The sequence below is a fragment of the Struthio camelus genome, chromosome 1 (genome assembly GCF_040807025.1).
Source record: "Struthio camelus isolate bStrCam1 chromosome 1, bStrCam1.hap1, whole genome shotgun sequence".
Taxonomy (NCBI): domain Eukaryota; kingdom Metazoa; phylum Chordata; class Aves; order Struthioniformes; family Struthionidae; genus Struthio; species Struthio camelus.
Window position 1 is genome coordinate 203996220 of NC_090942.1, and position 22549 is coordinate 204018768.

The 22549-nt window shown below is 44.9% G+C and overlaps 1 protein-coding gene across 1 annotated transcript in view; it reads left to right on the plus strand.

Moving 5' to 3' along the window:
* Positions 1 to 22291, plus strand: part of GJA3 (gap junction protein alpha 3) — a 46106-nt gene extending 23815 nt beyond the window's left edge. Inside the window, exons 3-4 of the mRNA XM_068930276.1 lie at positions 19565 to 19682; positions 21108 to 22291. Coding sequence (XP_068786377.1) covers positions 19565 to 19638 — 74 coding nt within the window. The 3' untranslated portion in view covers positions 19639 to 19682; positions 21108 to 22291. The remainder of the gene's footprint in view (positions 1 to 19564; positions 19683 to 21107) is intronic.
* The last annotated feature ends 258 nt before the right edge of the window (positions 22292 to 22549 follow it).

Genomic DNA, 22549 nt, shown 5'->3' on the forward strand with positions numbered 1-22549 from the left:
TGATCCCCTGTCTTTCCTTGTCCGTATTCTTCTTCACATCCACTCTTATCTCATCTCAGTCCACTCTTCTCTCCTACTCCTTTTGCCTATCCTCAAGGTCTTTCCCATCATACAATGTGCTTTAGTGCAGCCTGAAAAAACAAAGTAAAACTTTTTGGCTCCACTTGGGTCTCCCACCACCCACCTTACTGCATCTTCAAATTCAATCAATATAGCTTAGAATTTGTGCCTTTTTTCCATTCCACTCTTGACTTCTTTCACTCTGTCTTCCCTCTTTTGCTGCTAACTCACTACACACACTAAACTACATTTAATGACTTCTTCCTGGCCAAAGTTCAGAATTGGTGCTTCACACTTATGCTCCTTGGCCCATCAGGAGCCTCTGACACAAGCAGCCACGCTCTTCTTGTCCTCCTTTCTTTTTGAAGACCTTCATCTTCTCCTTATTCCCTGCTCACTTTTTCTAATGTGTCCTTCCACATATCCTTTGGAGGAGTTATCTCATTGCTCTTCAGATTGTTTGTAGAGATTTCACAGGTCCCTTTTCTTGGTGTTCCTCCCTTGCATTTGTAGACCTTGGGTTTTGGGGGAACTTCTTAGAAACTTAACTACAGTCTCTATGTGGCTATCACACATTTCCAGACATAGTCTGGAATCCCCAGGCTAAAACATCAGCCTATCTGACACATCATTTTAAAGATAAACATCAGTTCCAGGTTAGCATAGCTAAAAGACAGTCCATAACCTTCACTTCCAAGCATTTTTAGCTACTGTGACTAAACACCACCATCTACCTGGTCACGCATGGGCATAATCTGGGTATCATTTTTCTATGGAAATCTCTCTATATATCTTATAGGTGGCCTGTCTACACTGTGGGTAATCCAATGACTATTAAGATTCTTTTGGGGTAATATTTCTGATATATGATGTGTGTGGAGTGGTGCTGCCTTTGTGCTGATACCTTGAGTTTTCTGTACCATCCCGTGGGGTACCATTATTGGTGCTACCCCTTCCCTCAAAGTTTGCTTAAGCACTGTGCTTGGATTCCCAGCCACCTGACTTTGCTGAGTCATCTGATCTCCTTGAACCAGCCAGTCTACGTCCTCTGAGGTCATGGGCATCTCTCTGGACACTGTCAGGCCGCAGTTGGAATGGATTGACCACCTGGGCAATACTGAACCCAACCACTTGAGTATCTCACTAGAGGCAGTCTTCTCAGGACCTTGGGGGCCATCAGTGGGATGTACCTATGCTTCAGAAAGCCCCCTGGAGATGTAAATACCTATGCCAGATGCTAGTGCCTGTACATCACGAATATTACAGCTATCCAAAATGCAAAAGTTCTGTACCAGGTTTACGGAGTTCACTCACTAGAGTGGATTGGCAACATCAATCACTTAACAAAGATTAGGCAATTTTTTTCCACTGACTATATGGGTTGCCTAAAATTAGACCTTGTGAAGGCCCGGTAAGGAGTTTTCAGGATGATGAGGATCTGCAGGTTCTGCTGAAAATCAGTGTTGATTTGTGCTTATGAGCCACCTAGAGCCTCTAGAAATCTCCACTCATATATCTGTTCATAAGCACCTAAACAAGAGTTACTTATGAAACTGAGACCATTTTCCCTTAGAACTGGGTGTGTCTCAGCATTTTTCTAAAACTAGTCCTCACGCAAATATGCTTACCTATTGATTTACTTTATTCTGAACTTTCCCTTGGCCTAATTTTAAGCTGAGTTTCATTTCTGATTTCTTGAGACAGGCTTAAAAGATAGCTTACAAGATGACAGACTTAAAAGATCCAAACTTAAAAGGTACTTGGCTTATGCTCCGTAAAGTAGGTCATGAAAAATGAAGCAGGGCCATGCAAATTAAATATCTGACAGATAAACACACCTCATGAAGAGATCCAGACATCAGAAGCCTGCTTGATTCTGGGACGACTTCCAAGGACAAAGAGAGAGCTCTGCCTGTAAAAATAAAAGGAGTTTTCCTGATAGGATGGCTAGTATTGTCCAGCCATGGCACCCTGAGGGAGTTTTTTGCTTTTTTTGGTGGTTCAGAATTTTTTTTTCCTTGAACCAAGTGTTTCACAGAGCAATGAGTTCTTGATTTGACTCTCTTATTCTGGTTTCAGTCCCCAAGTTATCTCAAGTAAGGCTCCCTCAGGCACCTCTCCAATCTGCTGCGGTGAACAGTGTTGACATATCCGCACATGCTGGAATCTGCTCACTTAAGGATGCTTATCTGCCTGCAGTGGGAGCCCAGTCACACCAAGATCCTGTGCAACAGCATCTCTGGCTATATTTTTGCCTAACTGTGTCATCAGTCTTTGTACTTTCACCGCCCCCGCCCCAAACTAGCCAGCTGTAAAGCGGATCAGTTGGGCTCCTACTGCCTCACCCAGACCAAAAAGGACTTGTTTGTAGAATAAATCCATGCTTGAGTTACGAATACTTTGCACTGGAAGAATAACAAATGATCATTCATGATACGCAAAGGGAACTTGCTTATGTTTAACTACTTCCAGCTGTTGGCCAAGAATGATAACCTATGGCTGCAGGGAATCCCAGCTGGGCTTCTTGCAGCCCTCTGCTGTGTGTCGCTGTTGTGACCTTGGCTAGCTGGCTAGTCTTTTGGCCAGTAGTGCTTAACTGAATTTTTTGAGCTGTGCTTTTCAGGTTAATAGTCCAAATTTCTGCATGTAAGATAAAAACTTAAAGATCTAAGATCTACTAATTGACGTCAAAGCCTTAATTCATTGATTGTCTGCAAGTATGAACTCCATATAGGTACCCTGAAGAGGAGAGCTAAAGGGTTAAGGCTAAAATGTAAAGTAGTTACCAAGCAACTACTTTCCCTTCAGTATACAACACTGTGTTATCAATATGCTGCTCAGAGATAGGCATGAATGACACAGTGAAGTGGGCCCTGGAAGCGTAATCCCCCTCATGGCCCTTCCTCCTGCAAGTTCAGCTGATTTATTTTGAAGAATAACTGCAAAGCGCAGGACACCAAGCCAGAAAAGCACATTTTGAGTTTTAAAAATCCAACTGATCTGTTGACTTGACTGATTTTTCTGTATCTCTAATTTCATGTCAGAAAGGTTAGGAATTGCAGTCTGTAATTCCTGCCCGTGTCAGCCCGGCATTTCTGAGGGAGTGCTATTTGGGCAGAGTTACCCTTTCTAAAAATGACCTCCTGTCAAGACTGGACTCATTCAGCAGGGAAATTTTGGCACTCACTTCATTTCTTATGAAATAAGTGATTTCTTATTAGTAGCTTTCTTTCTTAATAGCTTAATTTATACTGACTCGTCTCCAAAATGATCCACCAGTATTTCAGTACATTCTTTTTACACTCATTCTTTGTTAATCTCTAATTCTTAGTACAGTCTTTGTTAATCCAACAGCTATGAAAGCTTACTTCTGCTGGCAATGCCTTTGCATTAACCTTGAGAAAGTCCTGTCACTGCCCAATATCTCCATTTCCCCATCTGTAAAATGGGGGCAGTGACTTTCATCTGTTTGTGAAGTGCTTTGACATTTGCAGGTGAAAAGCTTTATGGTGTATAGAGGTACTTTCAGCCACTGGAAAGGCAGTATTTTTTTAAGAAAAGACTGCAAAATTTTGGCCCAAAAGAAAACATAAAGTAATAGTTAACATTCAGCAAGTGTAATTAGGAAACTGTGTGGTCTAGGCAAACTTTGAGTCTTGCAGAAAACAACCTACGCATCAAAAATGCTCTATTTCTAATCACAACAACACTCATTCCGTATATTACTTCACTTTTTACTACAGCGCTAGAAATCCTGGCTTCGTTCTATAGCTTCACTAATTAGCTAATGACCCTTCCAGCTGCCCCATGTAGTTCCACAGGAGCTACTGTAGTCTTCTTTCAACTGAGTTACGTGTAACCAAGTCCCTAAAATATAAGCCTGAGTAACTGCAGAGGGAAGCCCTGAACGGAGGGGTAATTTGAAGAGCTGCCATTAGTGACGGGGGTTCCCTGTAACGTGGAAAGCACTGAAGCATGATTGACGGGGAAGTACAAAGCGCCACTGGGGAAACGATCTGAGCGAGGCAAGCACTGTACAGCTCCAGACATGTTCTGTCCATCATGGGAGATTATCTGTGTTAACTAGTTTTCCATGCACCAGATGATGATAATAAACTTCCCAGGTTTTGGACCATTACGTTTCGTGGGATCATCTAAGCAGTGAGACTTCGTTTTTGAAAGCACGCAGCCAAGGAAGTACTGTGCTTGTGGCTAAAGCCAAGCGCAGCCTCTTTATCAAACGGGGACAACCAACAGAAGCAAGAGGAGCTCACGGTCTTGCCTTGGGAGGCCCCCTGCTGAAAGTGTTCTCTTCCAGTGTATCATGGGGTTTCTGCTGCAGTCTGGTAATGCTAAGACAACAATTTTTATAACATCATTTTACTAGCTCTGCATTCCTAGGGGATCATTTGACTGCTGTCATCTCTGCCCTAGAATCCTTTGGTAGAAACATATCTAGCTGTGGTTGATTTTGGAAGGCAATTCTAGCTGACAGATATTTTTTCAGAGCTCAGAAACTGGAGAGCATGTGCTCTGGAGTGGACTTGGACATGACCTAGACCTTGAACAAGACGGCACTGGGACAGGCAGCACTGCAAGGAGCCTCTAGGCTGCAGACTTGACTCCGCCCAGTCTGCAGTGACAGGAGACGGTGCCCAGCTGTTGTCTCCTTCCTCCTGTGCAGATGTTTACACACCAAAAGCCCCCAACACAAAAAGCAACTTGCTGACAGTGCTAGTGATGGGGTCAAGCACCAAAAGTGCATCGACACTCAGTGCTTTACTCTTTCTCCTCCATTATGCCGGCACTTGAGATCCCAGCTGAAAGTACTCAAGACCTAGAGTGGAGGAAACATGGTGCCTCTGATCTGTCAAAGGAGGGGACTTCAGCTGTTATCGAACTGCTGTTTCCCATAGACATTAACTTTCTGAAAACTGAAAACTGAAACAGAAAACTTGTTTACAGAAAACTGGAGGGAACATGGTTAACATATAGAGAGAGCTGAAATACTTTCAGCATCTAGTTAGGAGATTAACTTGGAGTTGGAGTCAAATGGCAGAATATCACATTTCCCTTAGTACTGTGTCACACAGAAAGGCTGGAGATGATTTCTGCCAGAACAAACTTGCTGTAGATGCTGCACAGATATGACATTTGGTGCGTTGCAGCTACAGGCCCATGTTAAAGATAAGATACTAGAATAAAAAGGAGATATGGAGAGATGCAAAGACAGAACCAGTGACAAGCTGAATGTCAGGTTTAGAAGTTATATTCTGGCTACTGCCCGGAATGTAAGTTGTGAGTTTTGGTTTTATTTTGAGAAAAAGGGAAAAAATGATCCCAGTGAGATAAAAATAGGAAGCTCATATAACAGCCTACTTGTTGCTGTAGTATCTCATCATTTACACACCTTAATCTCAGTTAATGTTATTGCATGTACTTTACATTGCATTTATATTACATTACCCTTATGCAGGTTGTAAAATAAATGTCTGAGGCAAGGCAGACAAAGTCATTAGAGCCATGAGCTCAGGCTGCCCTGGCAGTCTGAACTGATTTGCTTAAGGATAAACACTACCATCCTTTTCTGAACAGATCTCATACAGGATCCTTACTTCCAGGCAGATGCTCTACGATAGAACAAGTTATTGCTCTCTTACATAGAATAATGGCAAGCAAAAGAAAATTACAGTTCCTATGTTTCCTGAGAAAACATACCTGGTCCTTTTTACCAAAATGTTGGAATTTTTCAGTTTCTTTCTTTTTTCTTTCCCATATGCTCTATACTGAAAACCTCCAAAGAAACCTCTGCACTCCTTGCTTTAAGAAGCAGGGTATATCAAGCTGTACACAGCTGTCAGAGGGTAGGTTTGTCTCCATCCTTGCAGCAGCCTGGGAGGAGGCATGTTAGAGTCACTTTGTCGCTCAGCAAATATTGACTTCTACGGTCAGAGCAGAGAATTAGGATGCTGTAAGGAGATCACTATATCCCCAACCCTGCCATGCTCAACATTTTTTAAATTTATCAGCTCTGTAGCCTTCCCAGTCTTACTATTGCATTCCCTTAGAGCTTAGGACGTTGATGCCACTGAATCTGATTAGCTAGGAATATAAAAATGAGAGAAAACAGTTCATTTGTTAGTATTTTGGTTTGCGTTCAATTTGCTAGAATTTACAGTTGTATTAAAAATAAAATTGTTCTAAAACTCCAACAGAGTGAGATAATTTCAGGAAGCATTCATTTAGTGTGAAATGGTCCAACATGACAAAATGCATGTGATGCAAAGTTCCTGGGCTTGAGTCTCCTATCATAAATTATCTACATAAGAATGGTGTATTTGAAAAAACCATGGTTGGCCTTTAAGTGTCTGCAAGGTTTTTCTTAGGCAATACCCCCCATAGAATGCTCTTTTATGGGAAGTTTCCAAATGGGATGTAACAGTGAAGGAAGGCACTCTATTATGAAAATTGTCCCAATATTCACATATTGAATAGCTGGGCTGGTAGATGTTGGTGAATTATCTTTAAAATGGGAAAGTACTCTAGAGTTTATGGCTTTAATATAGAAGCTTGGAAGACATTCCTCGCCTTTCTACAAGCTATGGTTCAAACCTAAAAATTACATCCTAAAGGAAATTATTTTTAAAACCTAGCCAGAAGAGGCATTTCCACACTCTTATTTCTTTTTCTATTATTTCTATTCTGATGCATTATATTAGCAATAAAATAAAGAAAAAATCTGAATTACAGAAATGCCTACCTCCTGCAGACCGGAACAAACTTTTCTCTGATGGGAAAATAGTCAATTCTGTCTAGCTTTGATCCTATGTGACTTTCCTATATGCGCCTACCAAAAGTGTGTGGTGACCCTATTTTCACATCTCAGAAGTAGACACGCGTCTACCTTTATTTTTATTTAAGTTTCTATATGCCTATATTGCCACTGAGACTGTCTAGGCTCTTGCTTTTCTCAGGACACAACAGGGAGCAGCAAGAGCCAATTTGCTGGGAGTTTTGTATGCCCTTCCCCTCCCTCCCAGCAGAGCTGTGCCTTCTGAAGAGGTCTCTCATAAGTCCAAGGATACTTAACGGCAAAGCTCAGAGCAGCTGATCAGATGCAGGAGATACTTGGACTGGGGAAAGGAAATTCGCTTTATAATGGACCGCCACAACAGACAGACCTATCTTACAGCATAGACATACAAAATGTTAGTTCTCAGGTAATATCTCTTTATCCGCATGCTCTAGCTCCCCAGGGGAACGGCAGACCAAGGCTCATCCAACTCTAGCTGCCTAAAATGCTGTGCAGCTAGTTCATCCTATTTACCTAGGCTCCACAACAAGCAAAGGGGAGACAGTGGTATTTCCAGATGTATATATCTCATGTGAAAAGCCTACTCTAGCAAAGGCTCATATTTGTACATTGACTGTAGATGCAGCCAAGACTAGATGTGTAATCTTGGATGGTTAGGGGTGAATCCTACCCCTGATTGAGTGAATCAAAGAAGAAATAAAGGTATTTAGCTCAATAACCTGGGGGAATTGCTATACTTCTTCTGTCCAGCGTTGGGCTTTTTTTTCCAGTGACCATGACCTTGGTTGGGGTGGATTCAGCCCAGCCAGCCCATGGTTTCTGAGGACTGGGAGCAAATTAAGGCCTACAAAAGAGCAGGGAAGGCTGTTAGCAATAAGGAAAGTGGATGCAGAAATAGGAGCAGTTGTCTCCACCTGGGCCTGGGTCAGGGCCCCAAAGTAGGGCAGGTCATTTCTTCTCTTTCTCCTGTCAAGCAGGATAATTACTAAGAAAGACAACTGAGGTTACTATTTCCTCTTTACAAAGTGGGTAGTGGGGGGTGATAGATGCTGCCCTGCTAAGCCAGCTCAGCTTGGGAAAAAAAAAATCCATAACAGGCCTAACGGGGAATATCTATCCGCGGCCTGAAGTAGGAGTGCTTTAAGACAAAGGGTCACAGAAATCCTCTGACAAGAAAGGGAAACCTGCCTGAGCCACACAGGGCAGCTCTGGGGCTTCAGAGGACACCTGCTGGCAGCAGCCCCACTCCTGGAGGGCAGAAATGCAACTCCAGGGTCCACCAGGACAGGCCAGAGTTGTCACATCCAATACAGAAGAGTGGCTGTGTGGTTCCTGAATGGAGGTGGTTTGGGCCTGACAGCTAAAGGAATCAGTATTTGAGGGAAGAGCTCAATAAGGCTTATTTGGGGGATGGTGTTCTGGCTGGTTCTCCTTTTTGACTTGCTAGGTTGTTTTTTGTCATACAGCCACTACGGTTTTCCTGCTTAGCTTTAGTCATGCAGCTTTATAGCTCTTTCCTGCTATTTTAAGCTGATCATTTGGCTATTGTTAGCTTCTGTGTTAAGAAAGCCTAGGGGTTGAAAAGACACTGGCATCACGTAATGTTCATCCCCCTTATGAACAAAATATAGCTACTAGGAGAGAAGAGGCTGGATGTGGAGCCCATGATCACTTTATGGACATGCTCATGAAGTTACCTCCATAGCAACGAGAGCTTTACCCTAAGATCAGTGTGTGCCAGTGCAAGAAGGTGACAACACCTGTTGGTCAAGCGAGGCTCTACTGGTTTCCCAGGGAACATCTGGGTTTGTGAACTTCTTTCTACTATCATTAAAAACATAACTCTTGCTCTTGTGGAGGTAAAAGGGATAACTAGCCAGGTGTCCTGGGATATTTCTCTTCCCCCAGCTTCAGAGAGCAACACCTTGCCTTGAATGTTAAGTCTCCTGGGAACTTAGAAGGAAGACACTGCGACACTGATTAGCCAGTGAAGAACAAACTGTTGTTGTAACCTACATGAGCTGTGAGCTGCTTAGGGATTTCTTCTGTTGCTGAAAACTGGTACTTCTAAAGTTGTGCTGCAGTCCCAACCTATAGTTTTTCCAACATGACTTTCCTAGATTGATCTTCCCTTTAGTTTCTTCAGTTCTTTCTAACTTTGCACTCTTAAAGCAAAAAAAATTCCCATCCTGATCATTTAGATGGGGTGCTGTGTTGCAACGTTCTAGTATTATTCTATTTAATTCAGCAGTAAATCATACGTTTCCAGTATATGGGAATCTACGGATATGATTTCTGATAACACGCGATGGCATTTCTTTGTTGTTGACCTTAATTTCCCTTTCCTTCCAGCAAAGCTGCACTAAAATATTTCTGATCCCGTGGCCACATTTTGAACTCCCATCACTGTCGTCAGTAAAGGGAGGCGGAAACCAAGCAAGCAGAGAAAGTACTTTAGCTGTAGCAATCAGCAACCTTCTTGATCATTTCGCTTACACTTTTCACAGTGCTTTGTCTAGTCTCTTAAGCGCAGAAGGTTGCTCCATGCTCCTGCCAGATATTCTGGGACTGAAATAATGATAGGAAGGGGTTCAAATAAAGATTTCTACTGAAAAAGCCTGTATGAAAAAGGCAAATGATACATAGCTGATGTGTGAATCTTATTTCCCCGCTGCAGTCATCTGTTTGGTGTTAAGGCTACAGAAAATGATTTTTTTGACATATAGCCATGTCCATTGTCTCCAGTAACTCTATTTCACCATGGATGTCAGCCCTTCCCTGTCTGCAGTAGCCAGTATTTGCCTTGGGTTTTAGAGATTTCATATGCAAACTGAAGAGCTGACGTAATGCTTTTGCTCGTGAATTTTAGCACATATGAATGTTAATGAGATGCAAACTTTGCAAGTATATGTTTAAAATATAATTTGACTGCAGTAACCATAAGAGATATTGCTCACAAATATATTAGGGGAGATTTTCCATATATAAAGAGAATAAGCATGCAGAATTACTCTTTTTTTTCCCTCTCTCTCTCCTGTTTTGTCCTGATTTCTCAGTATGGAAAAAAACCGAGATTATAATTCATAATTCTCTTCTTACACATTTGTAAGCAAGCAAGAAAAACACAGCCTTGAACATGAGTGAACTCTGAGATGCAGCTACGTTACTCATAATTACTCTGTCACCCTTACACTTCATTTGAAGAGAAAGTTAGTGCTGCAGAACACCCAGTTATATGTTTATTAATTAGTTTTATTTGTTTTATTTATAGCTATTCACTAGGCTGGAATGGTGGTAGTGACCAGTGGCACACAAGCAATCCCTTTTTCTAGGGATGTCAACATGGGTACCAGACCCCACTCCCCAACGAGAGTCTCTGCTGCAGGAAAAATATCTTCCTTGGAGAGACTTAAGAGGCAGAGCAAGCTCTTGCAATGCTTACAACATCTATCAGTGCAGACCCTGTGGCAACAAAGCCAAACAATTGTAGGTAGAGCTTTGCCTCAAAAACAAAAAATGTGTTCCCATGCTAAGAAAGGGCCTATGTGGGAATGGTGACGTGTTCTTATTTAGAAGCCCTCAGATTTGGAAATGGAAGAAACTCTTACATTCTGTCACTGCGGTATTGTTCCCCATAAGACATTTTGCCATGGTATATCTGTTTCTAAAACATTTCTGCAAAACTATTTGATAGCCCATGTCAGGAAGATTTTTGCAACTTTTTGTCTAAATCAATGTATTTCAAAATTGTAAACCCAATAATGTTCTAATATGCTGATATCTTGGCCATGGGAAGTGGTTTAGAGCTGGTCTACAGTGTCACATCAAACAATGACACTTAGCTTTATAGCAGTGATGAAATGGGATGACTAGGGAGTAGGTGAGCAGGGCAGTTTTCTGGTCCAGAAAGCTTAAGAATCAGAACTGTGGCACAGTCCAGAGAGGAGGTGGAAAAGTCCTTCTTGGGGTGGTAGAAGGCAGTGGAAAGCATGGCAACCCCCATAGTCTTCTGACCAGGACATGCAAACAGTTTAAAATGCTGCTCAGCAAGAGCATGTCCTCAGTTTTGTGATCAAATAAGTTAACTTGGCTGCTGGAGGTTTGACTTCAGTGATTGCTGCCCCCAATAGTCTCCCTACTCACTGCCAGGAATTACTGCCCTTCCCTGGTCCTGTGAATTAAGCTAGCTAAGAAATGAACTCTTTTTTTACAATAGTATTTAGCTGGGATTTTTTTCCCCTCCTGGGAGCATGTCACACAGACAGGATAGGGACGGTTGGATGAACCACTAAATTGGCAGAGCGGGCAGTCAGAGAGAGCCGGCAGGGAAAGCGCAGGCATGAGGTGGGAGAGGCCACACTGAAAGTCCAGTCACCAGCAGCTGGATGCCTTTCTCTGACTTTTCTCTTAGCAAAGTGCTGTGTAGGTCCTCACACAGGGAGAATATGAAAGCAAAGAGGGAAGGCTGAGTCTCCAGTGTGAGTCTTCCGAGCCATTAGATCTCACCGCCTCTGGCAGCCCCTCGTCCTCCATCTGCTTCAACTGCAGCTTTGATTGTTTGTTATTCCCTTCCAGTTGCACCTGGCACTGTCACTGGGGACGCAAATATCTCATGCCCCCAGTTTCATACCTTTCTGGAAATTAGTTTGGAAATTCCTTCCTCTCCAGATGTTTCGTCCCTGTCTTTCCCTTATGCTCTTTACATTTGGAGGTGGTTTCTCTCCTAGCGGTCCACAAACATAAACCTTACCAAGGATGCAGTGAAGACACAATTAGAGCAATGACCACACACCCAAAGATGCCTTCCACCCGGGTGGCAGTGTTTGGATCTTCCCCTTCAGCTCCCCAGCTAGAACAGCCATGTGCAGAAGGGCCATTCAGCACAACTGGTTACATTCAGCAGAGGATAACAGAATAATCACAGGATGATTCAGGTGGGGAGGGACCTCAGGGGGGGTCTCCAGTTCAACCTCCTGTTTGCAACAGGGTCAGCTCTGACGTCAGACTGGGTTGCTCAGGGTTTGATCCAGTGGGATCTTGAGACCCTCTGAGGACAAGGACTACACAGCCCCTTGGGTCACCTCTGCCTGGCTGTCCTCAGGGGGAAAAGCTTCTGCTTGTATCTAGTCTGAACCTTCCTTGTTTCAACTTACACCCAATTTCCCTTGTCCTCCTGCCACACACCACTGTGAAGAGCCTGGCACCGTCTCCTCAGTGACCTCCTCGTAGGCACTGGGGGCCGCTGTCAGGTGTCCCCAAGGTTATCTCCATCTCTGCCCCCAGTCTCTCCTCACGGGACCTGTGCTCCAGCCCCAACCATCTCGGTGGTCCCTCCTGAACTCACACCAGTTTGCACAGAGCCAGTATCTAATGTGTGAGCCGTACAGTGGCCCACTTGAATGTCCTAGCTTCTATGGCAAAAGCAGCAAAATATTACATGTAAAGCAAGGTTTATATGGCTATTTAAATTTTTTTGATAGTAAAATGGCTACAGTGCCTCTTTGTGCCTTATGCTGACGATACTGAAGAAGAACAGGGGATTTTTAACATCTGCAAAGCTGTTAGTTTGGATGTCAGCCAGTGTGTGATGCTTTCCTATATGCAAGTAGTTGTCTACTCACATGTTCAAATTTATTACTAATTTAGCTAGCTAATATGTAACTTTAAGCTTACCAATCCCCAAAATATTTCACAAGTTTCGCAGTTAGTCATACATGGCAAACTATGTTCAGCAGATCAACTCTAGAATGTAGAGCAAGAGGCACTGCTGGACAGACTGGCCCCCAAATTTGGTGACTGGGTCATAACCACGATTTCTGAGTGATGATATAATACTGGAATGTCCTACCGTATATTTTCCCTTCAGATGTAATACTTTATGATTGTCCTGAACACTAGAAATCGTTTGTAATATATAACTAGAAGACTGGATAGAGATTCAAAGACATGTCACAATCGACAGTAAAAAGTTATTCTCCCTCATTTTGGCATAAAACAAAGTCTATAGCTTAAGAAAATGACCATTAAGGAACGACTTAAAAAAATTTAGAACAGAAAAAATAATTGGAATTGGAGTTGTACTTCTTAAATTTACATTTTTAAATAATACATCTCTAAGTGCATTTTTAATCACAGAATCACAGAATCACAGAATCGTTTAGGTTGGAAGGGACCTCTGGAGATCATCTAGTCCAACCTCCCTGTTCAAGCAGGGTCATCTAGAGCATATTGCCCAGGATCACATCCAGACGGCTTTTGAATATCTCCAGGGAAGGAGACTCCACCACCTCTCTGGGCAACCTGTTCCAATGCTCTGTCACCCTCACAGTGAAGAAGTTTTTTCTCAGCTTCAGATGGAACTTCCTGTGGTTCAGTTTCTGCCCATTGCCTCTTGTCCTGTTGCTGGGCACCACGGAGAAGAGGCTGGCCTCATCCTCTTGACACTCCCCCTTCAGATACTTGTACACGTTGATGAGATCCCCTCTCAGTCTTCTCTTCTCCAGGCTAAACAGGCCCAGCTCTCTCAACCTTTTTTCATAAAAGAGGTGCTCCAGTCCCCTCATCATCTTTGTAGCCCTCCACTGGACTCTCTCCAGGAGTGCCATGTCTCTCCTGTACTGGGGAGAACTGGACCCAGCACTCCAGGTGAGGCCTCACCGGGGCTGAGTAGAGGGGCAGGATCACCTCCCTCCACCTGCTGACAACACTCTGCCTAATGCAGCCCAGGATACCATTGGCCTTCTTGGCCACAAGGGCACACTGCTGGCTCATGTTTAACTTGTTGTCCACCAGCACTCCCAGGTCCTTTTCAGCAGAGCTACTTTCCAACAGGTCAACCCCCAGCCTGTACTGCTGCAAGGGATTATTCCTGCCTAGGTGCAGGACCTTACACTTGCCTTTGTTGAACTTCAGGAGGTTCCTCTCCGCCCACCTCTCCAGCCTCTCCAGGTCCCTCTGAATGGCAGCACAGTCTTCTGGTGTGTTAGCCTCTCCCCCCAGTTTAGTATCATCAGCCAACTTGCTGAGGGTGCGCTCTGTCCCTTCCTCCAGGTCATTGATGAATACATTGAACAAGACTGGACCCAGGACTGACCCCTGGGGGACACCACTAGCCACAGGCCTCCAACTTGACTCTGCGCCGTTCACCACAACCCTCTGAGCTCGGCCATGCAGCCAGTTCTCAATCCACCTCACTGTCCACTCATCTAGCCCACACTTCCTGAGCTTACCTAGGAGGATGTGATGGGAGACAGTGTCAAAAGCCTTGCTGAAGTCCAGGTAGACAACATCTACTGCTCTGCCTTCATCTACCCAGCCAGTCATTCCGTCATAGAAGGCTATCAGATTGGTCAAGCATGATTTCCCTTTGGTGAATCCATGCTGACTACTCCTGATCACCTTCTTGTCCTCCAGATGCTTAGTGAGGACCTTCAGGAGGAGCTGTTCCATCACCTTTCCAGGGATGGAGGTGAGGCTGACAGGCCTGTAGTTTCCTGGTTCCTCCTTCTTGCCCTTTTGGAAGACTGGCGTGACATTGGCTTTCTTCCAGTCCTCAGGCACCTCTCCTGATCTCCAGGACCTTTCCAAGATGATGGAGAGTGGCCTAGCAATAACATTCGCCAGCTCCCTCAGCACTCGTGGGTGCATCCCATTGGGGCCCATGGATTTATGGATGTCAAGTTTGGCCAAAAGATCTCTAACCTGATCCCCCTCCACCAAGGGAGAGTCTTCCTTTCTCCAGCCTTCCTCTCTTGTCTCCAAGGTCTGCAATTCCTCAGGACTGGCCTTAGCAGTGAAGACTGAAACAAAGGCAGCATTCAATAACTCTGCCTTCTCTGTATCCTTTGTCACCAGGGCACCTGCCCCATTCAGCAGCGGGCCCACGTTTTCCCTAGTCTTCCTTTTGCTCTTGATGTATTTGAAGAAGGCCTTCTTGTTGTCCTTGACATCCCTTGCCAGATTTAATTCCAACTGGGCCTTAGCCTTCCTTGTCGCATCCCTGCACGCTCTGACAACGTCCCTGTATTCCTCCCAAGTGGCCTGTCCCCTTTTCCACATTCTGTGTACTTCCTTCTTCTGCTGGAGTTTTGCCAGGAGTTCCTTGCTCATCCATGCAGGTCTCCTGCCCGCTTTGCTGGACTTCTTCCTCAGAGGGATGCACTGATCCTGAGCCTGGAGGAAGGCTGTAATAATAGGATGGAAGGAAGGATGGAATAATAGGAGGAAGGATGTAATAATACATCGCTAAGTGAACGCATGAAGTAATTTAAATATTCTGCAAATTTTTTTAGTTTAATAACCAAGTCTATTTTTGACTCGGCTTCCCACATGAGGATGGATATGATCCCACATGAGGGCCATAAAGAATACTGAATCCTCACTCCCTGAAAGGAAATACTGGTTCAAACTGAAACTGGCTGGAAATACTTGCACTTATTTTAACTTTAGTTTTCCCCAGTTGTCTAAAAAGATCACACTGTACTTGCTTAAACAAAACATTTAAAAATGCAGTTGTCATCCTTTCTATTCCTTCTGTAGCTGGACACTTTGTTGTTTCATAATAAATGGTGACATTAGTTCATATCATGTGATTAAAAAGGATTCATCACACATTAGAGCCCATAATCGCAGCCTATAGTCTCATTTTAACATTTCTCACTGGCATATCCTACTTGACCCTGCTTACTGCAGCACTTCTATTGTGCTCTGTAAAAGGACAGGGGGAATGAACAGAAGCAAAAAAAATGCATGGGTGAAAATTGCTTTCACACTCACAGCTATGTGTTCAGTGCTGTTATAGCTCTAGATGAATAGAAGAAATCTGGAGTCTGGCCAACACCGCTTGATAGAAATCTCCATCTTCCAAAAAAAGTCCTGATGTGTTTAAAAAAGACTGGAACAACTGAAACAGTGAGGAGGAACTTTCTTTCGCAGTATTATAGGGCTCCACTCAAGACAATCTGATTTCAGACAGGTTGGTATCAGCGTTGTATTTGCTACACTTTCTGCTTCATACTTGTACACTGTCACTATTCAGTGGAGCGTATTTTCTTTCTTGACGTGCCAGTAATGTATGATGAGGAGAAATATCAAAGGGGTGAAGGCTGCTGATTAGATCTTTCTATCTGGGTTTATAAGAGGCAGTGGAGCGCTGGCACGCTGCTTAGGAACGCCATCAAGCTATCAGAGAGCAAAAGTGTGCCTTCGTGGTTCAAACCGGACACACACAGTTTGCAGATAATGTCATGAAAATAGGTTTCATGTTTCTATTCAGTGACACATACAGCCAAAATGGAGCTTTCTTTTTTCTTCTTTTTTCTGCTTTTCTCCTTTTTTCTCCTTTTTCTCCTCTCCTCTCCTCTCCTCTCCTCTCCTCTCCTCTCCTCTCCTCTCCTCTCCTCTCCTCTCCTCTCCTCTCCTCTCCTCTCCTCTCCTCTCCTCTCCTCTCCTCTCCTCTCCCTCTCCTCTCTTTTCCTTTCTTTTTTTTCAAGCGAGCCGCGTGTCAAAGCAGTGTGAAAGTTGAGGGTGGCCGGGGGCTGCCTGAAGCCCAGCGAAGGGGAGAGCAGCGCTGCCGGAGCAGACCCCTGGCTGGTCGGCGCCGCTGGCTCTGGGGCAGGCGGCGGGCAGGGAGGTGCGAGGGGGCCACGAGCCCCCGCCAACGCGCCCACATGCCCGGGAAGGGCACATAACCCTGCCGCGGGCACCTTGCGGGCTCGAAGGAAAGCTGCCTCCGCTCACCACCGTACCCTCTGCAGGCGCCGCCACCAGACCATTTTCTTGGGTTTTGCTCAAAGAACTTGCAGGTGAAATGTGGTAAGAAAGCCAGGGCCCAAAAGAAAGCCTAGCCTGAGGTTTACCCTGGAGATTGCTTTTTCTCTGTTGTATGCATTTAATTATCATTATTCAACATTACTCGTATAATTCCTAACCAGTCTTAGTATTAAGACCCCTCTTTTCTTTACCATTGTCCTCTCTTAATTACTAAGCACAAGCCTGTCTGGAAGCCTCTGGTTACCAGCGCATCGCCCCTTTCATGTTGCCTTTTTTTTTTTTTGCTTGTTTTGCCCTTTGTGCCTTGTTTGATGGGTTTACCTGCTCACAAAAACCAGGGGCAGGCTGCAGATGTGAGCAGGGGACATCGGATCGCCTGCTCCGCCGAAGGGTTGGGGGGCTGCCCTTGCTACCTCTCCAAAGCAAACCTGCCCCAGCCAGGCTGGCTCAGAGAGCTGCAGGCGCTACCTCTTTGGTGCCTCGGGACCAGGGGGTTGGTCTGGACCTTCTTTTATTTGGCAGTATAAAGATAGCCCTAGAAAGTAGCAAGTCCAAATGAAAAGGGTTAGGCCAGTGGCCAGAGCGGTTGGGCAGAGGAAGGCAATGTCTCTCTGTCCTTGTAGCCCTACTCTCAGGCCCCAAGCACAGTCACCCACACGTTTCAGAGCTACACCTATGGCTGAGCTTATTTACCTCATCTTCTGAAACTAGTCAGCTGAAATCTAGGCAAGCGCTGATGGCCAGCTTCCACCCAGCGGCAATCCAGAACAATCTGAATCCCAAAACTTCAGCTTCTTCATTTTAAATCCATCCTTCGCAGCGCTCATAGCTCCTCTCTCAGTAGCTCAGGTTTTCCTCCCAGGCCAAAGAAACAGTCTGTTCCAATGTCCTCTTTTTCGCTTGGCAAAACTAGGCTAGACTCTGGCTTTCTCCACACCTCCCATAGCCCTCTAACAGTGATTTGTACAAACCCCCTTATGCAGAAAATTCACATGACAGAACCCACAGCCTGAAGTATCTTTCCTCTCCACCATGGGATTTTCTCAGGTTTACAATTTAGAGAAAAAAAAAAAATCCCTGATTGGGCCTGTTTTTTCAGTTTAACATATTTTTGATGCTATCCCAGGTTTCAGGGCTGCCTTGCCCTGGACTTCTCTCCCATTTCCAGTGTGGCTGATGATATCCTCTCTTTCCACAGCTTTTTTGTCCTGTTTTGTCTCAGCTCTCTCTGGAGTGCCTCAGAGCTCTAAAACGCAAACAGGGTTCAGTGGGGACATCAGTGTGACCTCCCCCTGTCTGTCAGGGGGCTCCCTCCCCATGGCTGATGGAGGCTTTTCTCATCTCCTGCCCCCCTGCCAAAACCCTTTCCTTTTGCCAGCTGCCACAGAGGTCTTCCATTTTTTTTCCAGAATCTGTCCCCTACTGGTGTTGTTCCGCCATTGAATCAGCATCTACTCAGTAAAAACAGAGTTCACTAACCCTACCTCCTGTCATGACCCCTGGTTCTGCTTTCACCAGTCCTATGAGGCCACCAGCAACCTCTCTGGACGATCTCCTTGCCCAGCCTCTCCATGGGGCTGAGTGTCTCGCGTAGCTTCTCAGTCCACCCAGAAGAGGCCCATGCCCAGACGCTCTTCTCCCTAGCCCTTGCAGCCTCCTCATCCCCGGCTTTGCTCTTTCCAACATGAAGCTGCAAAAATTGTCCACGCCCTCCCACAACCTCATCAAATTCCTCCTGTTCCATCCTTCTCTCTTGAGGCTCTTGCATGTACCCCAGCTCCCACCCACTTCCCTGCTCTCAGCCCTGATACGAGGTCTTTCGGTGTGCCCCATCAAAATGCTTCACAGGTTGTTAAGGCTAGCCTGGTCTTGAAATCCCAGGTCTAGAACCAGGAGACCTGACCTGCTGGACAGACTTTTAAGAACTGCACCAAAGTTAGCTACTATGGGTTAACAGCATTAGCCATCTCAGAAGCACAGAACTGAATATAACAGACAAAGGTTTAGGAGGAAGACAAGGGGCTCACTGTCACCGTTAGCTGCAGTCAACATAGGGCTCCACACCAGACACAAAGGGTTCAGCCCCCCCACTCCCCACTCACTCAGCTGTGTCCCGACTGTGCTGATTCTGGCCCAGCCACCTGAAATAGTAGCTAAATCACTACTTCAAACAGTATCTAAGCTCTTACGTGATGCTAGTTATTGCAGCATCTGACCTCCTCACACTCTGTAACACCCATGCGAAGAAGGGAAATTTCATTACTTTTGTTTTATAGCTAGTGAATTTGCCCACAGTCATACAGAAAGGCAATGGCACAGCCAGCTCAGGACTCCCAAGTTCATGCAGGCTATAAAGATATAGATGTGATAAGGCTATTAACAAGGAAATATTCCTCTATCACCGCTCTGTAATAGCTTCTTGCTTTTGGCAGGATATCTATTATATCTAGAAAATGAAGTAGATTGGATAAAAGAAATAGACACCCTAAGAGTTTTTAGTTCATTTTAACACCTTTGGGATGAGATTCAACTCATCTCAGTTTAGATGGTAGTAAATCTGCATTCCCTTTACAGTCAGTGGTGAGAAGCAAGTATTTCTGTAGCGTGATTCATCTGATCTGCTTTAGATATCTGCATTAGGACTTGCACAACAAAGAGCTGTGCCCTAAAACTGCCTCTTCCCTTACTGAACCCGAGGGGGTGAGCGCCGAGGGAGACCCCCGCATCGCAGAAACCGACTGCTGTGGGGCACGAGTACCCCCTCTCTGGTTGTAACCAATGCTCTACTAATGGGAAGGGCTACTGATACGCTAGTGATTTAAAACACTGCCAGATATTCAAACCTCTTCCACTGCAGAAATCACCATAGCACTGAACTCTTGTATGAAAAGCCACAATAATTTTTCTGTGTATCTTCAGGTCACGAAAAAGATCTCTTATCCAAATATCTGATACCTAAAATCAGATCAGCTAAGGAAGCCCAGAGGAGATGAGCCAGAATCCATGAGATGACTAAGAACAGGCTGCAGATTATCAGGTTTCAGAGTGATTTCTTTCTTCCATTTCTTTAAAGTGATTTTCTTTGGTACTGTTTCTTCAGCTGTCTATGCTATGGTTGCCCATGTCATGAGCGCTGAGTTGGAAACCTTCAATCCTGACTCCAAGCTGGAGACCCTGCTCCCTTCCCAGTCTCCCCCACATCTTTTTCCCCTAGTCAGTGTGATTTGGGTGGCCCCAGACCCCACCGTTCCTCCCTGGCCCTGCCATGGGTCGCCTCTTCCACAAGGGACCCTGTCCTCCCCCTTTACACAAGTCTATCTAAGACACCAGTTGGAACACTTGGCCAAAAAGCTAAGCAACATGCTCATATGAAATGTCACAACTTTCGGCTTTGTTATTCCATTGGATAACCAACCTTTGCATGTCTGGATCTGAAAAAAAGGTTTCTATTCATTTTCCTGGGGAGGAGAGAAGGCAGGAGCAAGCACCAGCGGCGAGGAGCACCTGGCCAGCTCTGGGGGTTAGGATATGAAGGCTGTTACCGTCTGCGCTCGCTGGTTCCCACTCCTTGCGTTTTGGGGCACCTGGCAAATCCTGAGAAGCAGTTCAGAGTTAAAGTCTCCATTATAACATCGTGTATATTTTTGCCTCAAAGACACTATTACAGAGTTATGCTGAGTCTGTGCAGGGCTCAGAACAAGGATAACCGAAGATAATCACCACCACTCTGCTCCAAGAGCCATCTTGGCAGCATGTGCCGTTTTCTTTTTATTGTGATAAAGCCCCTCTTTCTTGATGAAGAACATTCCCAGTCAAAGCTTATGCTCTACATAAACGTGGAAATAAGCACGGCTAAGGCTTCCCTCAGCCTGCAGCTGATCCTGCGCTGTCACCCCGCTGCTCCAAGCCCTGGGGCGGTGGGCAGCCTCAGCACGGCCGGTTCAGGCCGGTGACTGTTTGCAGGAATACCTCCGCTTTGTGTGTGAGGCAGGATGTGGTAAAGCTTTGTGTGGGATCATGCAGCCTTGCCGCGCAACGTTTCCCAAAACCGCCACAAACACAAAATGCAATCGCCATCCAAATCCCCACTGAGCGCAGCTCAGTCCCCCATTCAGCCGCCCACGAAGCAGCTGCTTCTTGCTTGGTCCCCTCTGTGCAGATGGGATTATTCAATATTAACATTACATATTATTCCTACTGTGAAGGCATCATTACCAACCGTATCACTGTTTTAAAACACAAGCTTTAAAAGTCACCCGGGCTGCCTCAGCAGTCGCTCCCAGCAGCACTTGCTTCCCCACGTGTTTACTTGAGGGCTCCGGAAACCAAAACGTCTGGTCTGCGGTGTTTTTACGCATGCTGGAGTGGCTAAATCTGCAAGGTGTGAGGTGTGGGATGCGAGCATTGACTCGGTGGGCATCAGCTCTGTATTTGTGACCAGTTTCTTGTTTCATTACCCAAGAGCAGAAGCAGCATGAAGCCCCGTCAGATCCATTTTCCTGGCCAGGAGGTTACAGATCATAGTAATGGCACTTCGCAGCAGACAACCCCCAGGTGATGAATTGCACCAAGAGTTACAGTCTCCCCAGGATCTGCTTTTCCTTCATCTCTTTTCAATCTTCAGTGCACCATCTGCAGGCGGCAGTCGCAAGGCGTTTCAGTCTGCCGGGCTGAAGAAAGGGTATTTTTCTCAGGCGCATTAGGGCGAGCTGCACCGGAGCTGTGGTGTCAGCTGGGTGCTAGCGCCCAACGCGGAGCAGCACGTCCTGCGTGTCCCAAAAATGAGCGAGGCCGCCGTCCCTGCCAGGCCCAGGACACTGGTGGGTGGTGGGAAACTGAGCTGGAGGAAGCTGAGAGAGGGAAAAAAAAAGTGCTCAAACCCCCTCTGGGATTGCTTTTTGAAGGTATATTTTTGTTGGAATTTTTCTGATTAATATAGGCTACTCCTTGCCCAGCTTTATTGCAGCACATCTATATTCCCTAAAAGCCAGCAATGATGGTGCGCGACTCACTGTACAAAAGGAGGAAGTCAACACTTTAATGATGCCGGCTTGGAGCTGTTTGAACACATAAAGCACTGAAGCAGAAGTTCAGAAAAAAAAAGAGTTGAAACTAAATTACTGTTTTTTCCCCTCATGCTTAAATAAATGCATTTTTGTTTAAACCTTGTGCTTGTTAACAGTAATATCTAATTAACGTATCTCATTTCACTCTAACACGAAGCCCTCTGAAGCCTGCATTGTTAATGTTCCTGGTTTTTCACAGAGTTAACAAAAATGTGGTTACATCAACCTTGCATTGTATGCGGTGTCAATTCTGTACCCTCGTCTTTGTTAGGTATTGACTGTACGCTGCGTCACGTGACCCTCTCAGACATCCCATTCAATTGAATAAAAAGGCTCTCGTCTTGTCAGCAGCACTGGATTTGGAGAAAAAAGAAAGAAAAATATTTCAGACGATTACCTTTCATTGCAAGAGAATATATTTTAGTAGAAACATCCCTGATTTGTCATTTATCTTTTTACGCAACTCATGTAATACAAATGAATTTAGGTGCTGACAGCATCAGACGTTATTAAGGAAGTGATTTTGATCACCTAAGATCCCAATTTAAAATAAAATCATCACAGATTGCCATGGACTTGCCTAATTCTGAAATTTGCCCCATCTGTTCTTGATCATTCCTTTGGGCCTCCTTGAGAAATATAACGCTTGCACTGTAATCTGCCTTATATCTGCCTAATATATCACAAGCTATTTTAGCTGACACTGCTAGTGAGATTTCTGTTAAGCCAGGAAATATTTTACAACATTTAGAAGACTGAACAATTGAAAATCCTGGTGCAAATGAGTAAAAGTTATGCAGTAGTATTATACATATATAGGGTACTTCCTTGCTAACAC